The sequence below is a fragment of the Tenrec ecaudatus genome, chromosome 1, assembly GCF_050624435.1.
Source record: "Tenrec ecaudatus isolate mTenEca1 chromosome 1, mTenEca1.hap1, whole genome shotgun sequence".
Lineage (NCBI taxonomy): Eukaryota > Metazoa > Chordata > Mammalia > Afrosoricida > Tenrecidae > Tenrec > Tenrec ecaudatus.
In genome coordinates, this window is record NC_134530.1 from 17,926,476 (window position 1) to 17,943,656 (window position 17,181).

Genomic DNA, 17,181 nt, shown 5'->3' on the forward strand with positions numbered 1-17,181 from the left:
TACCAAATTCCCCCAAACAAAAGGCAAACAAAATTCCATTAATGAGCCAAACAGTGTAACCTTCATTTTGGGGGTGCCCTCTGTTTAGGAACAGCTCTCATACAATACATCCTGGTAACCCCAGCAGACTTACTGGTCAAAGCTTTTCTTTGACGGTGGTGACTTGCTCTTTCACACACTCTCCACTTCCTTCGGCTCCATCTCTTCCCTTCTCTTTGGCTGATAGGGCCTGGGATCATTTCCCAGACAGACTACTTGCCCTCAAACTTACAAAAAAATGGAAGTTTGTTGCTTTTGAGTCAATTTTGACTCATGAAACTCTAAAACCAACTCACTTCCTGTGGTAGTTGCATAATCTGGTGCCAATGTGAGACTATTAAGGGCAAATGGGTGGAATCTAGCCTGTCAATCAGGTCACACTACAGAGATAAATAACTTGCTGGAGGCTGGGCACACAGACTCTTTGCTTGATATTCCTGCTGCCATGACACATGGAGCTATGCTAGCGCCGTGGAGCTGGAGGAGCCACGAAGACCCACACCAGCGCTGAGATGCTAATACTGCCAATGGATCCACAAGACCTTCCTCCCACTGGCCTGTGATCTTCGTGTATTTGGCTTCATTGACTGTGTTTTGTGAGTCTGAAGAGGACTTTATAGATTGGTATTGGACATGTGGCCTAATTCCAGACATATGGACTTGATCTGGACTGGGCTGGGATGTGTTTCTCAATGTTCAACTGCTCTTATATATAAAGCTCTTTCTTATACACATATGCATGCTTGCGAATTTTTTTCCTAATCTACCCAGAATGACACACCAACCCTATGTAGAACAGAAGAAAGCACTGTTCTTCACAATGGTTCTTATGTGTGAGTACTGACTTAAAAATTCAAATATTTCAAAATAATTTTTAAAAAAGATCTCAAATATTTAGTTCTTAGAGAGCCCTACTCTGGTTACATGATAAAAAGTTATATATTTACCCCGTCACTCTAGTCACTTGCTTTTAAAATTTATTATTATTTCCTTTATAGTACTTACTGTTTTCTCAGAGTTGCTCACAAAGTATGTAACAGAAGAATTAAGCATTTACACTTTACCTGGCTTGTGATGGCAATGAGGACAGCGAAGCTGGACAGGTGGGTGGAGTTACATACAGTGTGGCTCTCGTTCACGGCTATCAGGAAACAGCCATCCGTGGTCCAGTGGCCACCTTCTCCTGAGCTTTCCCAGTAGACACAGAAAACCTTCTTGCTATTGGGCTTTATCTGAAAATAAAGTGAAATAGCATCTTCTTCCGTAGGAGGGATGATTCTCCAAGTCCACGTCTCCCTGTTTGCCCCGTTGGACATCGTGGGCGAGGTGTCACCCGGGTGATTTTGATTTCAAGTGAGCCTGCTGTTTTGGCTCAGACGCTCGCCATTGTAGGGGCAGCTCTGTTGGGGTCTGCATAACTGGAAACACGGCTACAACTTTCTGGGAGCCAGGATTTTAGGTTTCATTGATCGTAGCATCTTCTCCAGCAAAGACTCTCTCAGCCAGCCCGATTTCCCTGGTCTCTCTACACCTACTGTGATCCCGACACCCACAACACAATATTCAAGGACACAAGGACAAGGTGGTATAGGGAAGAAAGGTCCTGAGGAAAGAGAGTAGAATAAGCTTCCATCCGATGTCTTTGTTCCCTGGCCTTCCAGAGCATCAGTCCAGAGGGCCCAGACTACGATCGATGCTCTCTTGTTTGGGGCCTGATTTCCTTTGATCACCCACTGGGCCGTTCCCAGATTACTTATCAGTCAGCAAGTCTGATGACACACAAGAAAGATCCCAAACCTAGACTTTATGTTCTAGGGAGAGGAAACCTACATGTCTCCAGGGAACTGTTTTTAACAGAGCTCAAGGGAAACGAAGCCGACCAATTCTATCGTGTATGTGTCTGGCTGTTCTACGAGATCAGACAGAGAAGGAAAAAGGGAAATGGATTAAAAGAAAGTTTTTTTGGTCATTGAGTTTCGACTCAAAACCCACTGCCATCGAATAAATCGTGACTCAGCAACCCTACAAGACAGATGAGAACTGCTGAGACCATAATTGTTGATGGGTGTAGAAAGTCTCATCTTTCTCTACACAGTGGCTGCTGGTGTTGAACTGCTGACGTTGTGGTTTCCAGCCCAACATGTAGGCTGCTATGCTACCATCAGGCTTCCATGAATCTCAAGTTAAATCACACACATTTATGAAGTACCTGTAGACAGAATAATTGAATCTACTATGTTTTTCAAACAAAGCATTATGTGAGCCACCTATATAATTTAAAATGTACACTAGCCACATTAAAAAAGGTAAAATGAAACTAGTGAGATTAATTTTCAGAGTACCTTTTGCTTAATCTGCAATGTTCAAAGTATTCTTTCTAATGTGAAAACAACATTTAAATTATTAATGAGTTATTTTACATTCTTTTAAAAATACATTTGGGTTTTCAAATCCGGGGTGTGTCTTACACTCAGAGCCTATCTCAGTTTGAATAGCTATGTTCCAGTGCTCCAGAGCCACAGAGAATTTGTGGTTGCCATACTGGGTGGTGTAGTTCTGGAAGCACTCTCTGAGACACGTACATGTTTTCAGTCGACCTCCCTGAAACCCCAGAAAGACCACACTGAAGTTCTGACCCACCTTCGTGTGCCGGAAACTCAGAGTGACAGACTTGGAGGAAGAGGTGTTTCTTTGGGGTCCAATGGCAGCACTCACTACCTGGGAGTTCAGGGAGACTCGACTGCTCTCATTCATCTCTTTTGAAAACGTTGCATTGATGACGTCCCCCAGAGAAGCATATGAAATAAAGGCAACTGCATTGAGACCTGAGGAAAGAAACAGTGGTCACCTTTTCATCTGTCCTTCCTGTCCACCACCCCTTAAACAGGACCTGGATACTCTACACTTGCCAAGCCTCCCCGATCTCCTCCTGTGCTTAGGGGCTGCCCATGAAGTTCAAGCTTTCGTGCATGCTCTTCGTACTCAAGTCTACCTCCTCCTACAAGACGGGGTCAAACCAGTTCATCAGCTCTGCTGCTCCCGTCTCTGAATGCCCACATCACTGAACGCCTATATCACTGAACGCCTATATCACTGACCGCCTATATAACTGAACTCCTATATCACTGAACTCCTATATCACTGAACGCCTATATCACTGAATGCCTGTATCAGTGAATACCTATATCACTGAATGCCTATATCACTGAACGCCTATATCACTGAACTCCTATGTCACTGAATGCCTATATCACTGAACGCCCATATCACTGAATGCCCATATCACTGAATGCCCATATCACTGAACTCCTATATCACTGAACGCCTATATCACAGAACGCCTATATCACTGAATGCCTGTATCAGTGAATACCTATATCACTGAACTCCTATATCACTGAACACCTATATCACTTTCTCTGAATGCCTGTATAGCTGTGCCAACTGACTGCCTCATGTAAACTTAACCCGATTTTCCCACAGACTATCCCTTCCTCAGGGCCGTGACTGGAGAGGAGACTTCATTTTGGGAGGACAGGGATGCCAGCATAGTGCCAGCCATACAGTAAAAGGTTAATTTTAAACAAACACCATTTTGCTTCTTCAGTTTAAATGACGCTTCAAGCATGCAGAAAATCATACCAAACAAATTTAGACATTCTATACTGAGATGCAATGATGTTAACATTTTGATGTCTTGTCTTCAGAATTCTTTTCAAAAGAATTGATTTAGATATGAAATGTATAGAAGTGAAATATTTAGATATGGCTCCTATTACTTCGTTTCTCTTTCTTCCTTCTCCAGAGGTAAGCATAGAATTCAAATAGGAATTTAGCCTGTGCATGAATGCTTTCATAATTTTACTATGTGTGTTTACAAAATGACACATAATGCTTTATGTGTTTCAAACATGCCCATAATTTTGTGTATCCTTTTGCAACTTGCCTTTGTCACGTTAACTGACAATGTCATCAGGATTTGGCCCCACTGCCACAAGCAAATGTGGTCCATTTTTTCAACTCCTGTGGAGTCGCACATGGCTTGCTACACTGCCATTTATTATCAAATTAAATTAGAAAATTTGTGTGAGAGAAAGAACAAAATGAAATTCCACAAGTCTTATATAATTCAGCTACTGTGAGACAATCGGTGTTGAACTTCTGGATGTAAAACGCTATATAAATCAATATACATCTCCAAATATACATTATACATTACATATAGGGAAGTCATCCGAGATCTGAAAATGGGGAGACGATGTCACTGGGTGTCTTCGATAGAGAACAGAGCACTGTCCAGTAGGCCTCCTGGGAGGATCAGATTCTGTCGGAGTTTTCACCCTTGATTTTCTATTGCCAGGTTATAACTCCGTAGGCACGGAGGCGAGTGTGTAGGAAACTAATAGAAGTGTGAACAGTTCTCTCTGGAGGTGCAAATGCATTTGCTTGGTAGATATGTATATGGTTTCTTTCTGTTCCAGAGAAAAGGTAACACCAAATATTCCATTGTCCTACAGAATATTAATCAGTGTTGCATCAGTTAGCGAAGTATCTCAACAGTCCTCATTGTCTCTCTATGTATATATATGAATAGGTATTTCATCTGTTCTTCAAAATGCTAGTGAATTATTCTTTTAAAAAACATTTTACTGGGGGCTCGTACAGCTCTTATCAAAATCCATCCATCCATCCATCCATCCATTGAGTCAAGCACATTTGTACACTTGTTGCCATCATCATTTCCAAAACATTTTCTTTCTACTGGAGCCCTTGGAATGGGCTCCTAATTTTTCCCCTCCTTCCCTCCCTCATGAACCCTTGATAATTTGTAAATTATTATTACTTTTTAATGTCTTACACTGACCAATGTCTCCCTTTACCCACTTTTCTGTTGCCCACCCCCCTGGGAGGAGGTTATATGTAGGTCACTGTCATTGGTTCCCCCTTTCTCCTCCCACCTTCCTCTTACCCTCCTGGTATCGCTACTCAAAATTGTTCTTAACATTTTACTGGTTGCCTCATTAATCGGTGAGTTGACCATGAATTTTGACATGCAGTTATTTACATTTTCTTGAGATTCATGGTTTTATCTTGTTGTAGAAGGATATTGAAGTGTAACATGTTGCTGTTGTGAGATGCCATTGAATTGGTTCCAACTCACAGCTACTCTGTAGACAACAAAGCAAACAATAGTCCAGTCTGGCACCATCCTCACATTTGTTTTTATGTTCATCGTTGCAGCTACTGTGTCAATCCCTCCGGTCGAGAGCCTTCCTATTGACCTTCTCTATGTTGCCAAGCATGATGTCCTTCACCAGGGACTGATCCCTCTGGATACCATGTTAAAAGTATGGGACATGAAGGTTTTCCATCTCGCTCCTAAAGAGTATTCTGGCTACGCTTCCTTTAAGACATGTCTATTCTTCTGGCATTCCATAGTCAATATTCTGCACCAATACCATCATTCAAATACGTCAATTCTTTATTTCTTGCTCATCTTTCACGTGAACATGACGTCATTGAAGATACCACGTCTTGGTTCAGATGAACCCTAGTCCTCAAAGTAACATCTTTGCTCTTCAACACCTTAAAGAGATCTTGTGCAGCAGATTTTCCCAAGGGGATGATTGATTAATTTATTGACTACATTTACAAGTGTTGATCATCGTGGATCCAAGTGAAATGAAATCCCAAGCAACCTTAATTTTATCTCATGATCATGACCTCACGATCATATTACTTATTGGTCCAGTTGTGAAAGCTTGTGTTTTCTTTATGTTGAGGTGCGGTCCATACCGAAAGATGTAGTCTTTGATCTTCATCAGTAAGTGCTTCAAGATCTTTTTGCTTTCAGCAAGCAAGGATGTGTCATCTGCACATTGTCAATGGGGCGCCCTCCAATCCTGATGCTGTTTTCTTCATATGGTTCAGTTTCCATCTTATTTGCTTAGCATACAGATTGAATAAGGACAGTGAAAGGATACAACCCTGACACACACCATTCCTGATTTTAAGCCATGCAGTACCCCCTTGGTTCTGTTTGAATGACTGCCTCTTGGTCTATATATGAGTTCTGCATGAACATAATGAAGTGTTCTGGAATTTCCATTCTCTTCAATTTTATCTATAATTTGTTATGATCCATAAAGTCAAATCCCTCTCTCCTCAGTCAGTGAACCACAAATAAAAATTTTTTTCTGGTATTCTCTGTCTTAAGCCAAATTCCTTTGGAGGTCAGCAATAATCTCCCTCGTTCCTTCTGAAAATTTCTGACAGCTCCATGTCCTTGGACTGCTGTGACTGTTTTAAAATTATCTTCAACAAAATTTTACTTGCCGGTGATATTGTGATATTAATGATAGTGTCCAATAATTTCTGCATTATGTTGGGTCACCGTGTGATATATGTCAAAGCACTTCATGGAAAAATTGAATGAAAAGAAAATGTAATTTTGTCACATACTTTCCTCATCTCTATGTATGTATGTACATTGCCGATATTTGCTGCCTTTGAGTCAATGCTAACTCAGGACAATCCTATGTGTGTAGAGTAGAACTTCTTTACAAAGTTTTGAAGATTATGACTCTTTGGAAGCAGATCACCGGGCCTGTTGTTTGGGACACGTGTCAGTGGGTTTGAACTGCCCAACTTTTGGCTTAACTATTTGTAACATGTGTATAATAGATATTCACACACTCTCTCTCTTTCTCTCTCTCTCTTACACACACACTTCTATAGGGAGATTTGTTTATCTGTAGATGTACATAACAGACACACAGTGTATTGGTCAACATATGTAGAGGTAATCATAGAGTCTCTCCTTCTCCCAGATTCTGAGTCAGACGTTGTGTAGCCCTGAATGTGTTTTGACCCTGAATGAGAAGTGGAAAAATTGAAGCGAGACTAATTTGATTTACAGAAGAAAGGCCACAGATCTAACCTTATGAAAACAAACAACACCCCACCCCCCAACCAAACAAAATTCAATGCCATTGAGTCAATTCTGACTTGTTGAGACGCTACAGTGCGGGGTAGAACTGCCTCGGTGAGTTTCTGAGATTGTAACTCTTTATGGGAGTAGAAAGCCCAGCTTTCTCCTGCAAAGGCACTGGTTTCAAATTGCAGACTTTGCAGTTAGTAGCCCAAATCCTAACCATTCTGCAGCCAGAGCTCCTTCCAAGGAAATGGCAAAGTGTTGAGAGGAGGGGCAAGAGAGAAGCAGATGGAATTTTGAGGGAGGAAAAGAGGCGAGATGCGTCAGCTGTAAAGGGGGCTTGTAGGAAGATGGGTTAAGTCTTGTGCGATGCTCTCCCGTCCTTCTCCTATGCTGCCTCTTGAAGAGACTTCAATAAAGACAGACTTGTTTTTTGAGACTCATAGAGATGGTTTTGCATTTCATTTGGATTAAATATAATGCTGAGTCTGGACACGAGGAAAAATCTATTAATATTGGCTTACATGTATCTTTCTATGATCTATTTATCTAATAATTTCTGTTCTATACACACTTATATAAATCCAAACTGAAAAGAAATAATCTATTTGGAAATAACAAATATAGACATCATTTATTCAACACTGTTTACAATCTAAGGTCGTTAATGTTATAGGCACTATTCTAGGGATACATTGTGGGGGGGGGCAAAACAAATTGAGTGTCTCCTCTTATGGATATTCCGCTCTGATGCAGATAAAAATACTAAGACAGGTATAAATAAATAAAGGCATATACTGTATATCAGTGAGTGTTTATTTCTATTGAGAAAAGTAAGCTGGGGATGGGGACAGAGCTAGGCGGGAGGCTGCGGTTTCAGAGGGTTATCAGATGTTGTGTGTCATGGAATCAATATTGACCCCTAGAAACCACGGAGGATGCAACAGAGCTGCCCATGGCCAGGGGAGAATCGGGGAGCAGCAAGGAAGCCTGTGTGGTCAAAGCAGAGCAAACCAGGGGGAGAGTGGAAGGAGACGAGGGCAGTGAGGAGATGGGGCAGCTGAGGCAAAGGTCTCAAGGGCTTCTAATTTAAGCTCAGAGGGAAGCTATTGAGGGATTTCAAGCAGAGGACTGCCCTATTTTGATTTATTTTAATAGCATACAATATTTATGTACATGACATTTTAAATCATATACTACTACGTAATTTTCTTTTCCTAAGAAAAACAGTTGTTTGGAACTTCATCCACACAGCATGCAGTTCAATAGTTCAACTATAACAAGAAGAGGTGTACAATCATGACCACATTTAATTTTAGAACATTTTCTTCTTCCATGTACTCATTGTTAGTTGGGTAATATTTTTTAAAACTGTGGCCAAAATATACACAACAAAGCAGTCTCCAATCCAAAACTACTGCATGTATAAGTCAGTGTCAGTGATTATACTCTTCATATTGTACAAACATTATTGATATCCTTTCCACCACCATTAACATAAACTCATGACCCTTAAGCAAGGACTCTTCCTCCTTCACCCATGTTAATAACCACGTGTTGTCTGGCTTCTTATGTAGTACATTTCTTGATAGAATATTCTCATCATACATGTCCATAGTTAAATTGCTTTTAAAAAGAGTTGTAGATCCATCATCAGAATCAGTTCTAATGACCCCTATCCCCTCCTGCATTCATGGTTTGCTCCCCAATTCCCCTCATTCCCTGACCCCACCTCACTCCCGATAAACCATCGCATCAGTTACTGTCTCTTTGCAGCCACTCCTTCACAAACCGGGAAACCTAACAGAAACAATAACAAAGCAAAAGCAAATTGAAGCAGAAATAATAATAATATAAAGATAAAATAAAGACTAAGAGCAAAAAGACCACCAACAACATTTTAAAATCTAGAGAAGAAATTTCTTTCAGGGAACAAGCAAGAAATATTTAAGCCTAGAGCAAATTCAGGTTGGGTCAAGAGGGAGGTCAACTGACCAAGGATCATATTTTACCATGGTTTGATTCACCATAATCAAATTTATAGTAATTTCTGTCTGATATGAAATTACTGAGTCTCTTTCTGCTTGTCCCTGGGTTATGAATGACTGGTTTACTTTGGTGGTCATATTATGACAAAAACCAAAACCAATATCCAGACCAAGAAGAAGAACAACAAAAATAAAGAAAAAACCAAACGATGCTATTGCCCTGTGTGAAGAAAAAGCATCTGTCACATGTACCTTGCACGTTTCCCTGGACCACGTCATCGCACAGGATGTCCAGTGTGTTCATCTGGGTCTGCAAGCTGAGGGTCTTTCTTTCTTCAGAGCAGTTATTCCCAACAACTCGAGTTTCAATGGCTGGTAAGACGAGCAACAGGCCAGTTACTGATGCCACAAAGAGCCTTAAAACTGCATCACCAACATGAACAGCCCACATCTACTGAACATCTGGGACAGGCCAGGTTCTTAGTGAAGGGCCGTATATGTGTCAATCTTATAATACTTCTACAATTCCATTTCACAGATGGGGAAAGTGTGGTCCAGAACTTCAGAAAGACTTTACTTCCAGGAATCGCCCATTGTTTTCTACATAGCACCTTTGAAGCAATGCCTTCATTTCTAGGGCCTTACTTCAGAAAGCAATTAAAGACAAGAGGACAGACATCGCTACAAGAAGGGTCATGGCTGTGTAGACAATGGTGAAACATGGGAAATTACCTTGATGTAGGATAAGAAGGAATTGATTAAGCAAACAATGCTGTATCTCAATCCTGAGAATCATGTTTCTAGCATTCTTCCACCCAAGGCACACCCCGGCAAGGATAGGCACCAGAGTTTCAAAATCCTACCTTCAAGCCAAAATCAGAGACCACAAATGGGACGTATTGGTGGCCTTAAAAATACATTTTTTTAAATTAAAGAAGACATCACTAGTAAGCTGTAATTTAAACGTAACAATGTGCACTTAATTAAAGTACAGAGTACGATAAGTTCTGTGATGTGTATTCACCCAACAACTCCCACACAGTCAAGATATAAACATTTCCCTCATCAGTTTCTCAAATATTTCTCCTGTCCCTTTGTCATCCTTCTACCCTTTCCTATACCTGACAGCTACTGATCTGCTTTCTGTCACTATAAATTAATCTGTACTATCGAGGAGTTTATATAAAAGGACCCATCCAGTGTATTTGTGTGTGTTTATTGTGGTAATTGCTTATCCAGAGTCCTTCTAGTGACCAGTGCTCAATGTGCACCAGGCTCGATTGTTATCTTACCTATTGAACTGCTGTGGATGTTCTGTACTTTTTGATCTGGGGAGTTCAGAGCAGTTTCCAGAGCACGTAATTCCACATTTTGGAGAATGGATGTGGCCATGGATGCAACTTCTGTCTTCTCTCTTTTGTCCCACAGAGTGTTATTAGTGACAAGTACTTCGGCTTGGTTAATTACCCGTTGTAGCTTTGAAGACAAAAGAATAAAATAAATCCACTCTGCTATGATCCCCATGCTGAGGGACAACAGAAAATAAGAAAGCAGGCTCTGGGAAGCTGACCTGGACTTAATTTCTGGGTCTACCCTTCACCAGTGTGTGATCTTAGGCAAGCCATTCAGTCACTCTGGGTCTCAGTTTCCTTATTTTGACATAGGGGCAGTAATCCTACCTTGTGGGGTTTGGGGGAGAATTCAGTGAGTTAAGAGATGCTACACAGCATTACATGTACACATAAAAAGGAGGAGAGGCTTATGATTGATACACTGGCACAAAATTTACACCAACTAGAGTGGAGTCAGCAAGAAAATCCAACTAACAGAAAAAGAAAAGAAATAATAAGAACTAGATCCGAGATTCAGGAGAGAGAAAATAAGAAAACTATGGAAAAAAATCAATGCTGTTAAAAGTTGATTCTTCGAATGGATAAATCGCATTGACAAACCTCTCGTGAATTTGATCAAAGAAAGGAAGGAACATATTTCAATAGCAAGGATGAGGGATGAAAGAGGGAATATTACAATGGACCATAGTGAAATCAAAAGGATAATTAACAGTACTATGAAGCACTGTACTCCAATTAATTTAAAAACTTGGAGGACATGGATGAATTCTTAGAAAGACAATCCCTCCCTAAATCCCTCCCCAGTGGACATCGAGAACCTCAACAGACCCATATCAATAGAAGAAATAGACAAGGCTATCAAAGAATTACCAACCAAAAAGTCACCGGGACCAGATAGATATACTGGTGGATTCTATCAAACATTCAGGGAAGAACTGACACCAATCCTACACAAACTCTTCCAGAACATAGAAAAAGATGGCAAACTCCCAAATTCCTTCTATGAAGTCAGTGTAAATCTGATACCTAAACTGGGCAAGAATTGAGAACTACAGACCAATTTCCCTAAGGAATATTGATGCAAAAATCCTTAACAAAATACTAGCCAACCAAATACAATAGTATATAATTCACCACGACCAAGTGAGATTCATTCCAGGGATGCAGGGATGGTTCAACATATGAAAGATCATTAATATTATTTGTTACATTAAAATGAAAAAATATAAGAACCACATGATAATATCAATAGATGCAGAAAAAGCACTCAACAACATCCAACACCAATTCATGTTTAAGACACTCAAGAAGATAGGAATGGAAGGAAAATTCCTCAATATAACATAAGCTATATATGAAAAACCAACACCAATGTGGTAGACATGTAGAAAAGATGAGATCAAGTCTTCTGAAAAAGCGGACTAGACAAGGATGCCTCTTGTCCCCACTCCTATTTAACATTGTGCTGGAGGTCCTGGCTAACAATATAAGGCAAAGAAAGGACATCAAAGGTATTCGTCTGGTGAAGGAAGAAGAAAAACTATCATTACTCCCAGATGATATGATATTATACATGTAAAATCCTAAAAGTTCCACAAGAGGAGTACTGGAAACAATAGAGGAATATGGCAGAATAGCAGATTACAACATCAACAAACAGAAGTCTATTGCACTACTATACACATCGGCCAAGGGCACAGAACCAAACACAAATTGAAATATCTAGGGATATACCTGACTCAAAAAACAAAAGATCTGTATGAGGAAACCTACAAAACACTATTAAAAGAAACCAAGGATGACCTCAACAAATGGAAGGAGATCCCATGCTTGTGGATCAGCAGACTCAATATTGTAAAGATGTCAATTCTATCCAAGGCACTATATAAGTTCAATGCTATCCCAATCCATATTCCAGCATCTTTCTTCAAAGAGTTGGAAAAACAGATAACCAACTTCATATGGAGAGGGAAGAAACCGGGAATTAGCAGAGAACTCCTCAAGAAGAAGGACCAAGTCGGAGGGCTTGCTTTACCCGACTTCAGCACCTACTACACAGCCACAGTGGTCAAAACAGTGTGGTACTGGTATAACAACAGATATTCAGACCAATGGAAGAGGATTGAAAACACAGAAATAAAAATCATCAGCATACAGACAACTGATCTTTGATAAGGGGCCCAATATCAAATGGGAAGCGGATGCCCTCTTCAATTCAAGGTGCTGAAAAAAATGGATACGTAGCTGCAGAAAAATGAAACAAGACCCTTCCCTCACTCTATACACAAGAATAAACTCAAGGTGGATCACAGACCTTGAGGTAAAACCCCAAACTATTAGGGCCATCAATGAGGAAATTGGGACTAACCTGAGAACCTTGACACAGGGATTACACAGGTTATCAGAAATCTGGAAGGACACCAACACGGAGGAGGCACAAATTGACCAGTGGGACATACTAAAAATAAAACACTTATGTACATTGAAATAATTCACCAAGAGAATGAGACACCACAGAATGGGAAACCATCTTTAGCAATGACACATCAGACAAAGGCCTTATTACTAAAATCTACAATACTCTGCAAACCTACAACAAGAAAAAAACCAATTGTCCACTCAGGAGGTGGGCAAAGGACGTGAGCAGGAGTTCCTCAAGGGCAGAAATCCATATGGCCAATAAATATATGAGAAAATGTTCCTGATCATTAGCCATAAGAGAAATGCAAATTTAAACAACTATGAGATACCACCTAACACCTTCAAAGATAGCCCAATTCAAGAAATCAGAAAGTAACAAGTGTTGGAGGGGATGCAGAGAGATAGGAACTCTTGTCCACTGCTGGTGGACCTGTAGGTATGTACAGCTATTATGGAAATCGATTTGGCGATATCTAAAACAGTTGGAAATTGAGCTACCATATGATCCAGCAATCCCCCTATTGGGCATATATCCAGAAGAGACAAAAAATAAACCATGACCAGACATTTGTGCCCCAATGTTCGTCGCGGCACAGTTCACAATTGCAAGGAGTTGGAAATAGCCCAGATTCCTATCAAAAGACAAGTGGATTAAAACACTCTGGTACATACATACAGTGGAGTATTACGCATCCCTAAAAAGCAGTGATGAACGCATGAAGCACATCGCCGCATGGGAAGAACTGGAGGAAATTACGCTAAGTGAAGTAAGCCAAGCACAAAAGGACAAGTACTACATGAGTCCGCTGAGGTAAGCTAAAAAAATTAAAAAGGGGCATAGGGAAGATGATGCTGTATACATACATCCCTGGGGTGGGGTCCAGGTAATATGGCAGAGGCCAGACTAAACTCAGGGATACATATGGCAGCCCATTAAAAGTGAGGGGGAAGAAAGATGTTTGATGCCTGGGGAACAGGGCACTAACCCACACAGGGGGAGGGTGTTGATTGTCTCCACAGGGAAAGAGGGACCAGACTAAAACCCGGAGCTCCAAGACAAGAACGCAACACACTGACATGAAGCAAGGAACACTTAGAGAAGCCTGAGGGGCTGGCCCCATTGCCAACTAAGTGGACAGCACCACCCTCCCCACAAGAAGAATTCACTTCAGAGGACAGCACTGAAGCTACAGCTCAAGATGAGGGACTGGTCTGGTCAGAGCACACAGAAGCCAATGAAGGAGGATGGGGGGGGGGAGGAAGTGAAGCACAACCTGGCTCACCAAGCCCTGAGGACAATGTTCCTGCACAGAGATGACCACATGGCCAGCCTCACCCCGGGACACAGCATTCCTCATTGACCCATAGCACCATTGGGGACAACACTAGAGACACACGGCGGGAACTGTGCCCGCCTGAGCTCACTACACTGAAGCCAGCCACTGGGGGCGTGCAGCAGAGCAGCTGGGGGAGCAGAGCAGTGAAGTCCTCAGGGATAGAGGTGGCACCAGGGCATGGCACTCCATCAGACTCCACTGGAAAACACTTGTAAAGGACAACAAATAGACCCTGAACTATTTATGGTTTTTTTTTGTGTGTTGTTGTAGTAGCTATTGTTTTACTTTCTGTTGTTGCTTCATTGTACTCAGTCTTGTGATGGTACATAGCATGTCTACCTGGAAGAGATAGGCAGAATAAACAAGCCCGAAGAGAGAACAACGGGATGACAGTTCCAGGCGTACATGGGAATAGGGGAGGCGGGGGAAAGGAAGTGGGTGTTAACAAGCCTAGGGACAAGGGAACAACAAGTGATCCAAGATCAGTGTCGATGAGGGTGTGGGAAGTCTGGCAGGGCTGGATCAAGGGCAATGTAACTGAGAGGAATTCCTAAAACCCAAATGAAGGCAGAACATTATAGTGGGACAAGAGGAAAGTACAAAGAAATAGAGGAAAGAACTAGGAGGCAAAGGGTAGTCATAGAGATTTAAATACAGGCATATAAAGATGTAAATATATTTATATACAATGAGGGGGAAATGGATCGATGTACATATATTTATAGGTTGAATATTAAGAAAACGGATGAACAGTGAGCCCCTGCACAAGTACTCCCTCAACACAAGAACACTTTGTTCTAACAATTCGGCAGTCTAAGATGCTCACCTTCCTGGCACAATTGCTGAAGACAATGGATGCACAAACAAATGTGGTGAAGAAAGCTCATGGTGCCCGGCTACCAAAAGATATAGCACCTGAAGTCTTAAAGACCTGAAAATAAACAAGCAGTCATCTAGCTGAGAGACAGCAAAGCCCACATGGAAGAAGCATACCAGCCTCTCCGGACTCGATTGCTGAGGATAAAGTGGGTGCATAAGTAAATGTGGTGAAGAAAGTGGATGGTGCCTGGCTGCCAAAATATAGGCTGTCCTATAAAATATAGGTGTCCTATAGGCTGGGAGATAAACAAGGGGCCATCTAACTGAGAAACAACAAAGTCCACATGGAAGAAGTACACCAGCATGTGCTATCACAAGGCATCGAAGGGATCAGGTATGAGGCATCAAAGACCCACCTAAAAATCATAGCATTGTGAATAAGGGGGAGTGTGGAGTGGGGATCCAGGACCCATCTGTGGGAAATAGGACATCCCCTTGCACAAGGGCTGCGGGGGAAAAAACTAGCCAGTCAGGGTGCAGTGTAGCAATGATGAAATTAAAAATTTTCCTCTAGTTCTTGAATGCTTCCTCCCCCCCACTGTCATGATCCCAATTCTACCTTACATATCCAGCTGGACCAGAGGATGTACACTGGCAGAGATAGGAACTGGAAATACCGGGAGTCCAGGACAGATGAACCCCTCAGGACCAGTGGTGAGAGTGGCGATATCGGGAGGGTGGAGGGAAGGTGAGGGAGAAAGAGGGAACAGATTGCAAGGTCTACATATAGCCTCCTTCCTGGGGGACGGATAGCTGAGAAGTGGGTGAGGGAGACATAGGACAGTGTAAGACATGACAAAACAATAATAATTTATAAATTATGAAGGGTTCAGGGTGAGAGGGAGTGGGGAGGGAGGGGAAAAATGAGGAACTGATACCAAGGGCTCAAGTAGAAAGCAGGTGTTTTGAGAATGATGATGGCAGCATATATACAAATGTGCTGGACACAATTGACGTATGTATGGATTGTGATAAGAGTTGCATGAGCCCCTAATAAAATGATACTTCTAGAGGGAGCAGTCATGGTTCAGTTGTAACAGTTTTGCTCTTCATGCGGGAGACCCGGGTTCAATCCTGGACAGTGCACCGCAAGGACCGCCACCACCTGTCTGCCAGTGGAGGCGTGCGTGTTGCTATGATGCTAACAGCATTCCAGGGGAGCTTTCAGACTAAGACAGACCAGGAAAAAATGTTAATCTACTTCCCCAAACCAGCCAATGGAACCCTTTGGATCACAGCAGTCCCATCTGTATCCAGCCATGGGGATAGCACATGACTGGGCAGTGCTTCGTTCCATTCTGCACGAGGACACGGTGAGTTAGGGGTGAGTCTACAGCAGTTAACAACAACACTAGGACAATGTCTGTGCGTGGTCAACATTATGTAAAGGTTAAATGTTAACGATGTCTTTTACCAAGAGTGAAGGGGCAAGGCTGGTAAAAAATAAACCAGTGGTCCTCATAAGGACCATGGCTAGACACAATTTTAGATGTAACAACTGGGGTGGGAGTGCTCCTGACACCTAGGGGTAAAGGCCAGGGGAGCTGCTCCATGCTCTTCCATGCACACGATGGCCACAGAGAACTATCGAGTCTGAGCATGAGTAATGCTTATATTTAGATTGAGAAACTCTGAAACAGAGCTATAGTAATGAAGAAAGTCTATATAGATTTCCTCTTAATTTGGGGAAATATTTGCCTGCCCATTTTCAACCCAGAAATTAGTCTGTGAAAGAAAAGAAAAGGCAAGCCAGTAGCAGGAGAAGGATGAAGGGCTAAAGGGAAGTTTATATCACTGTGATACAGGAAAATCGAAAGACTTTTTATGCAGGTTCTCATGTCCTTGTATTCAGAACGTGTCCTGGAACCAGCACAGTCAGCATCGCGTGGTAGCCTATAGACGACCAGGAACTTAGCCCCTGCCCAGGTGGACTGATTCGAACTCTGCACTGTAGCAAGGTCTCCTGGGAATTTGTGTGCACACTGAGATGCTAGACAAGTAAGTCCCATGAATGTGGGAACCATGTTTACTTCTCAGCTGTTTCTTAGCACTTACATTAGCCTGAAGAAGCCCTGGTGGTGCAATGATTAAGTGCTCAATTTGCTCCCGGAAAGATGAAAACCCACTGCTGATGAGTTAATTCAGACTCATAGGCAACTCATAGTGACCCTCTGGGACAGAGTAGAACTGCTCTCCAGGATTTCCAAAGCTGCAGCATCTTTCTCCGCTGG

General features: G+C 41.9%; 1 protein-coding gene across 1 annotated transcript in view; it reads right to left on the reverse strand.

The window, feature by feature from the left end:
* Positions 1-17,181, reverse strand: part of ADGRE3 (adhesion G protein-coupled receptor E3) — a 69,281-nt gene that overhangs the window by 15,243 nt on the left and 36,857 nt on the right. The window contains exons 6-9 of the mRNA XM_075547582.1: positions 10,254-10,437; positions 9,214-9,333; positions 2,680-2,864; positions 1,104-1,271 (exon numbers count right to left, since the gene is read on the reverse strand). Of these exons, the coding sequence (XP_075403697.1) occupies positions 1,104-1,271; positions 2,680-2,864; positions 9,214-9,333; positions 10,254-10,437 (657 nt within the window). The remainder of the gene's footprint in view (positions 1-1,103; positions 1,272-2,679; positions 2,865-9,213; positions 9,334-10,253; positions 10,438-17,181) is intronic.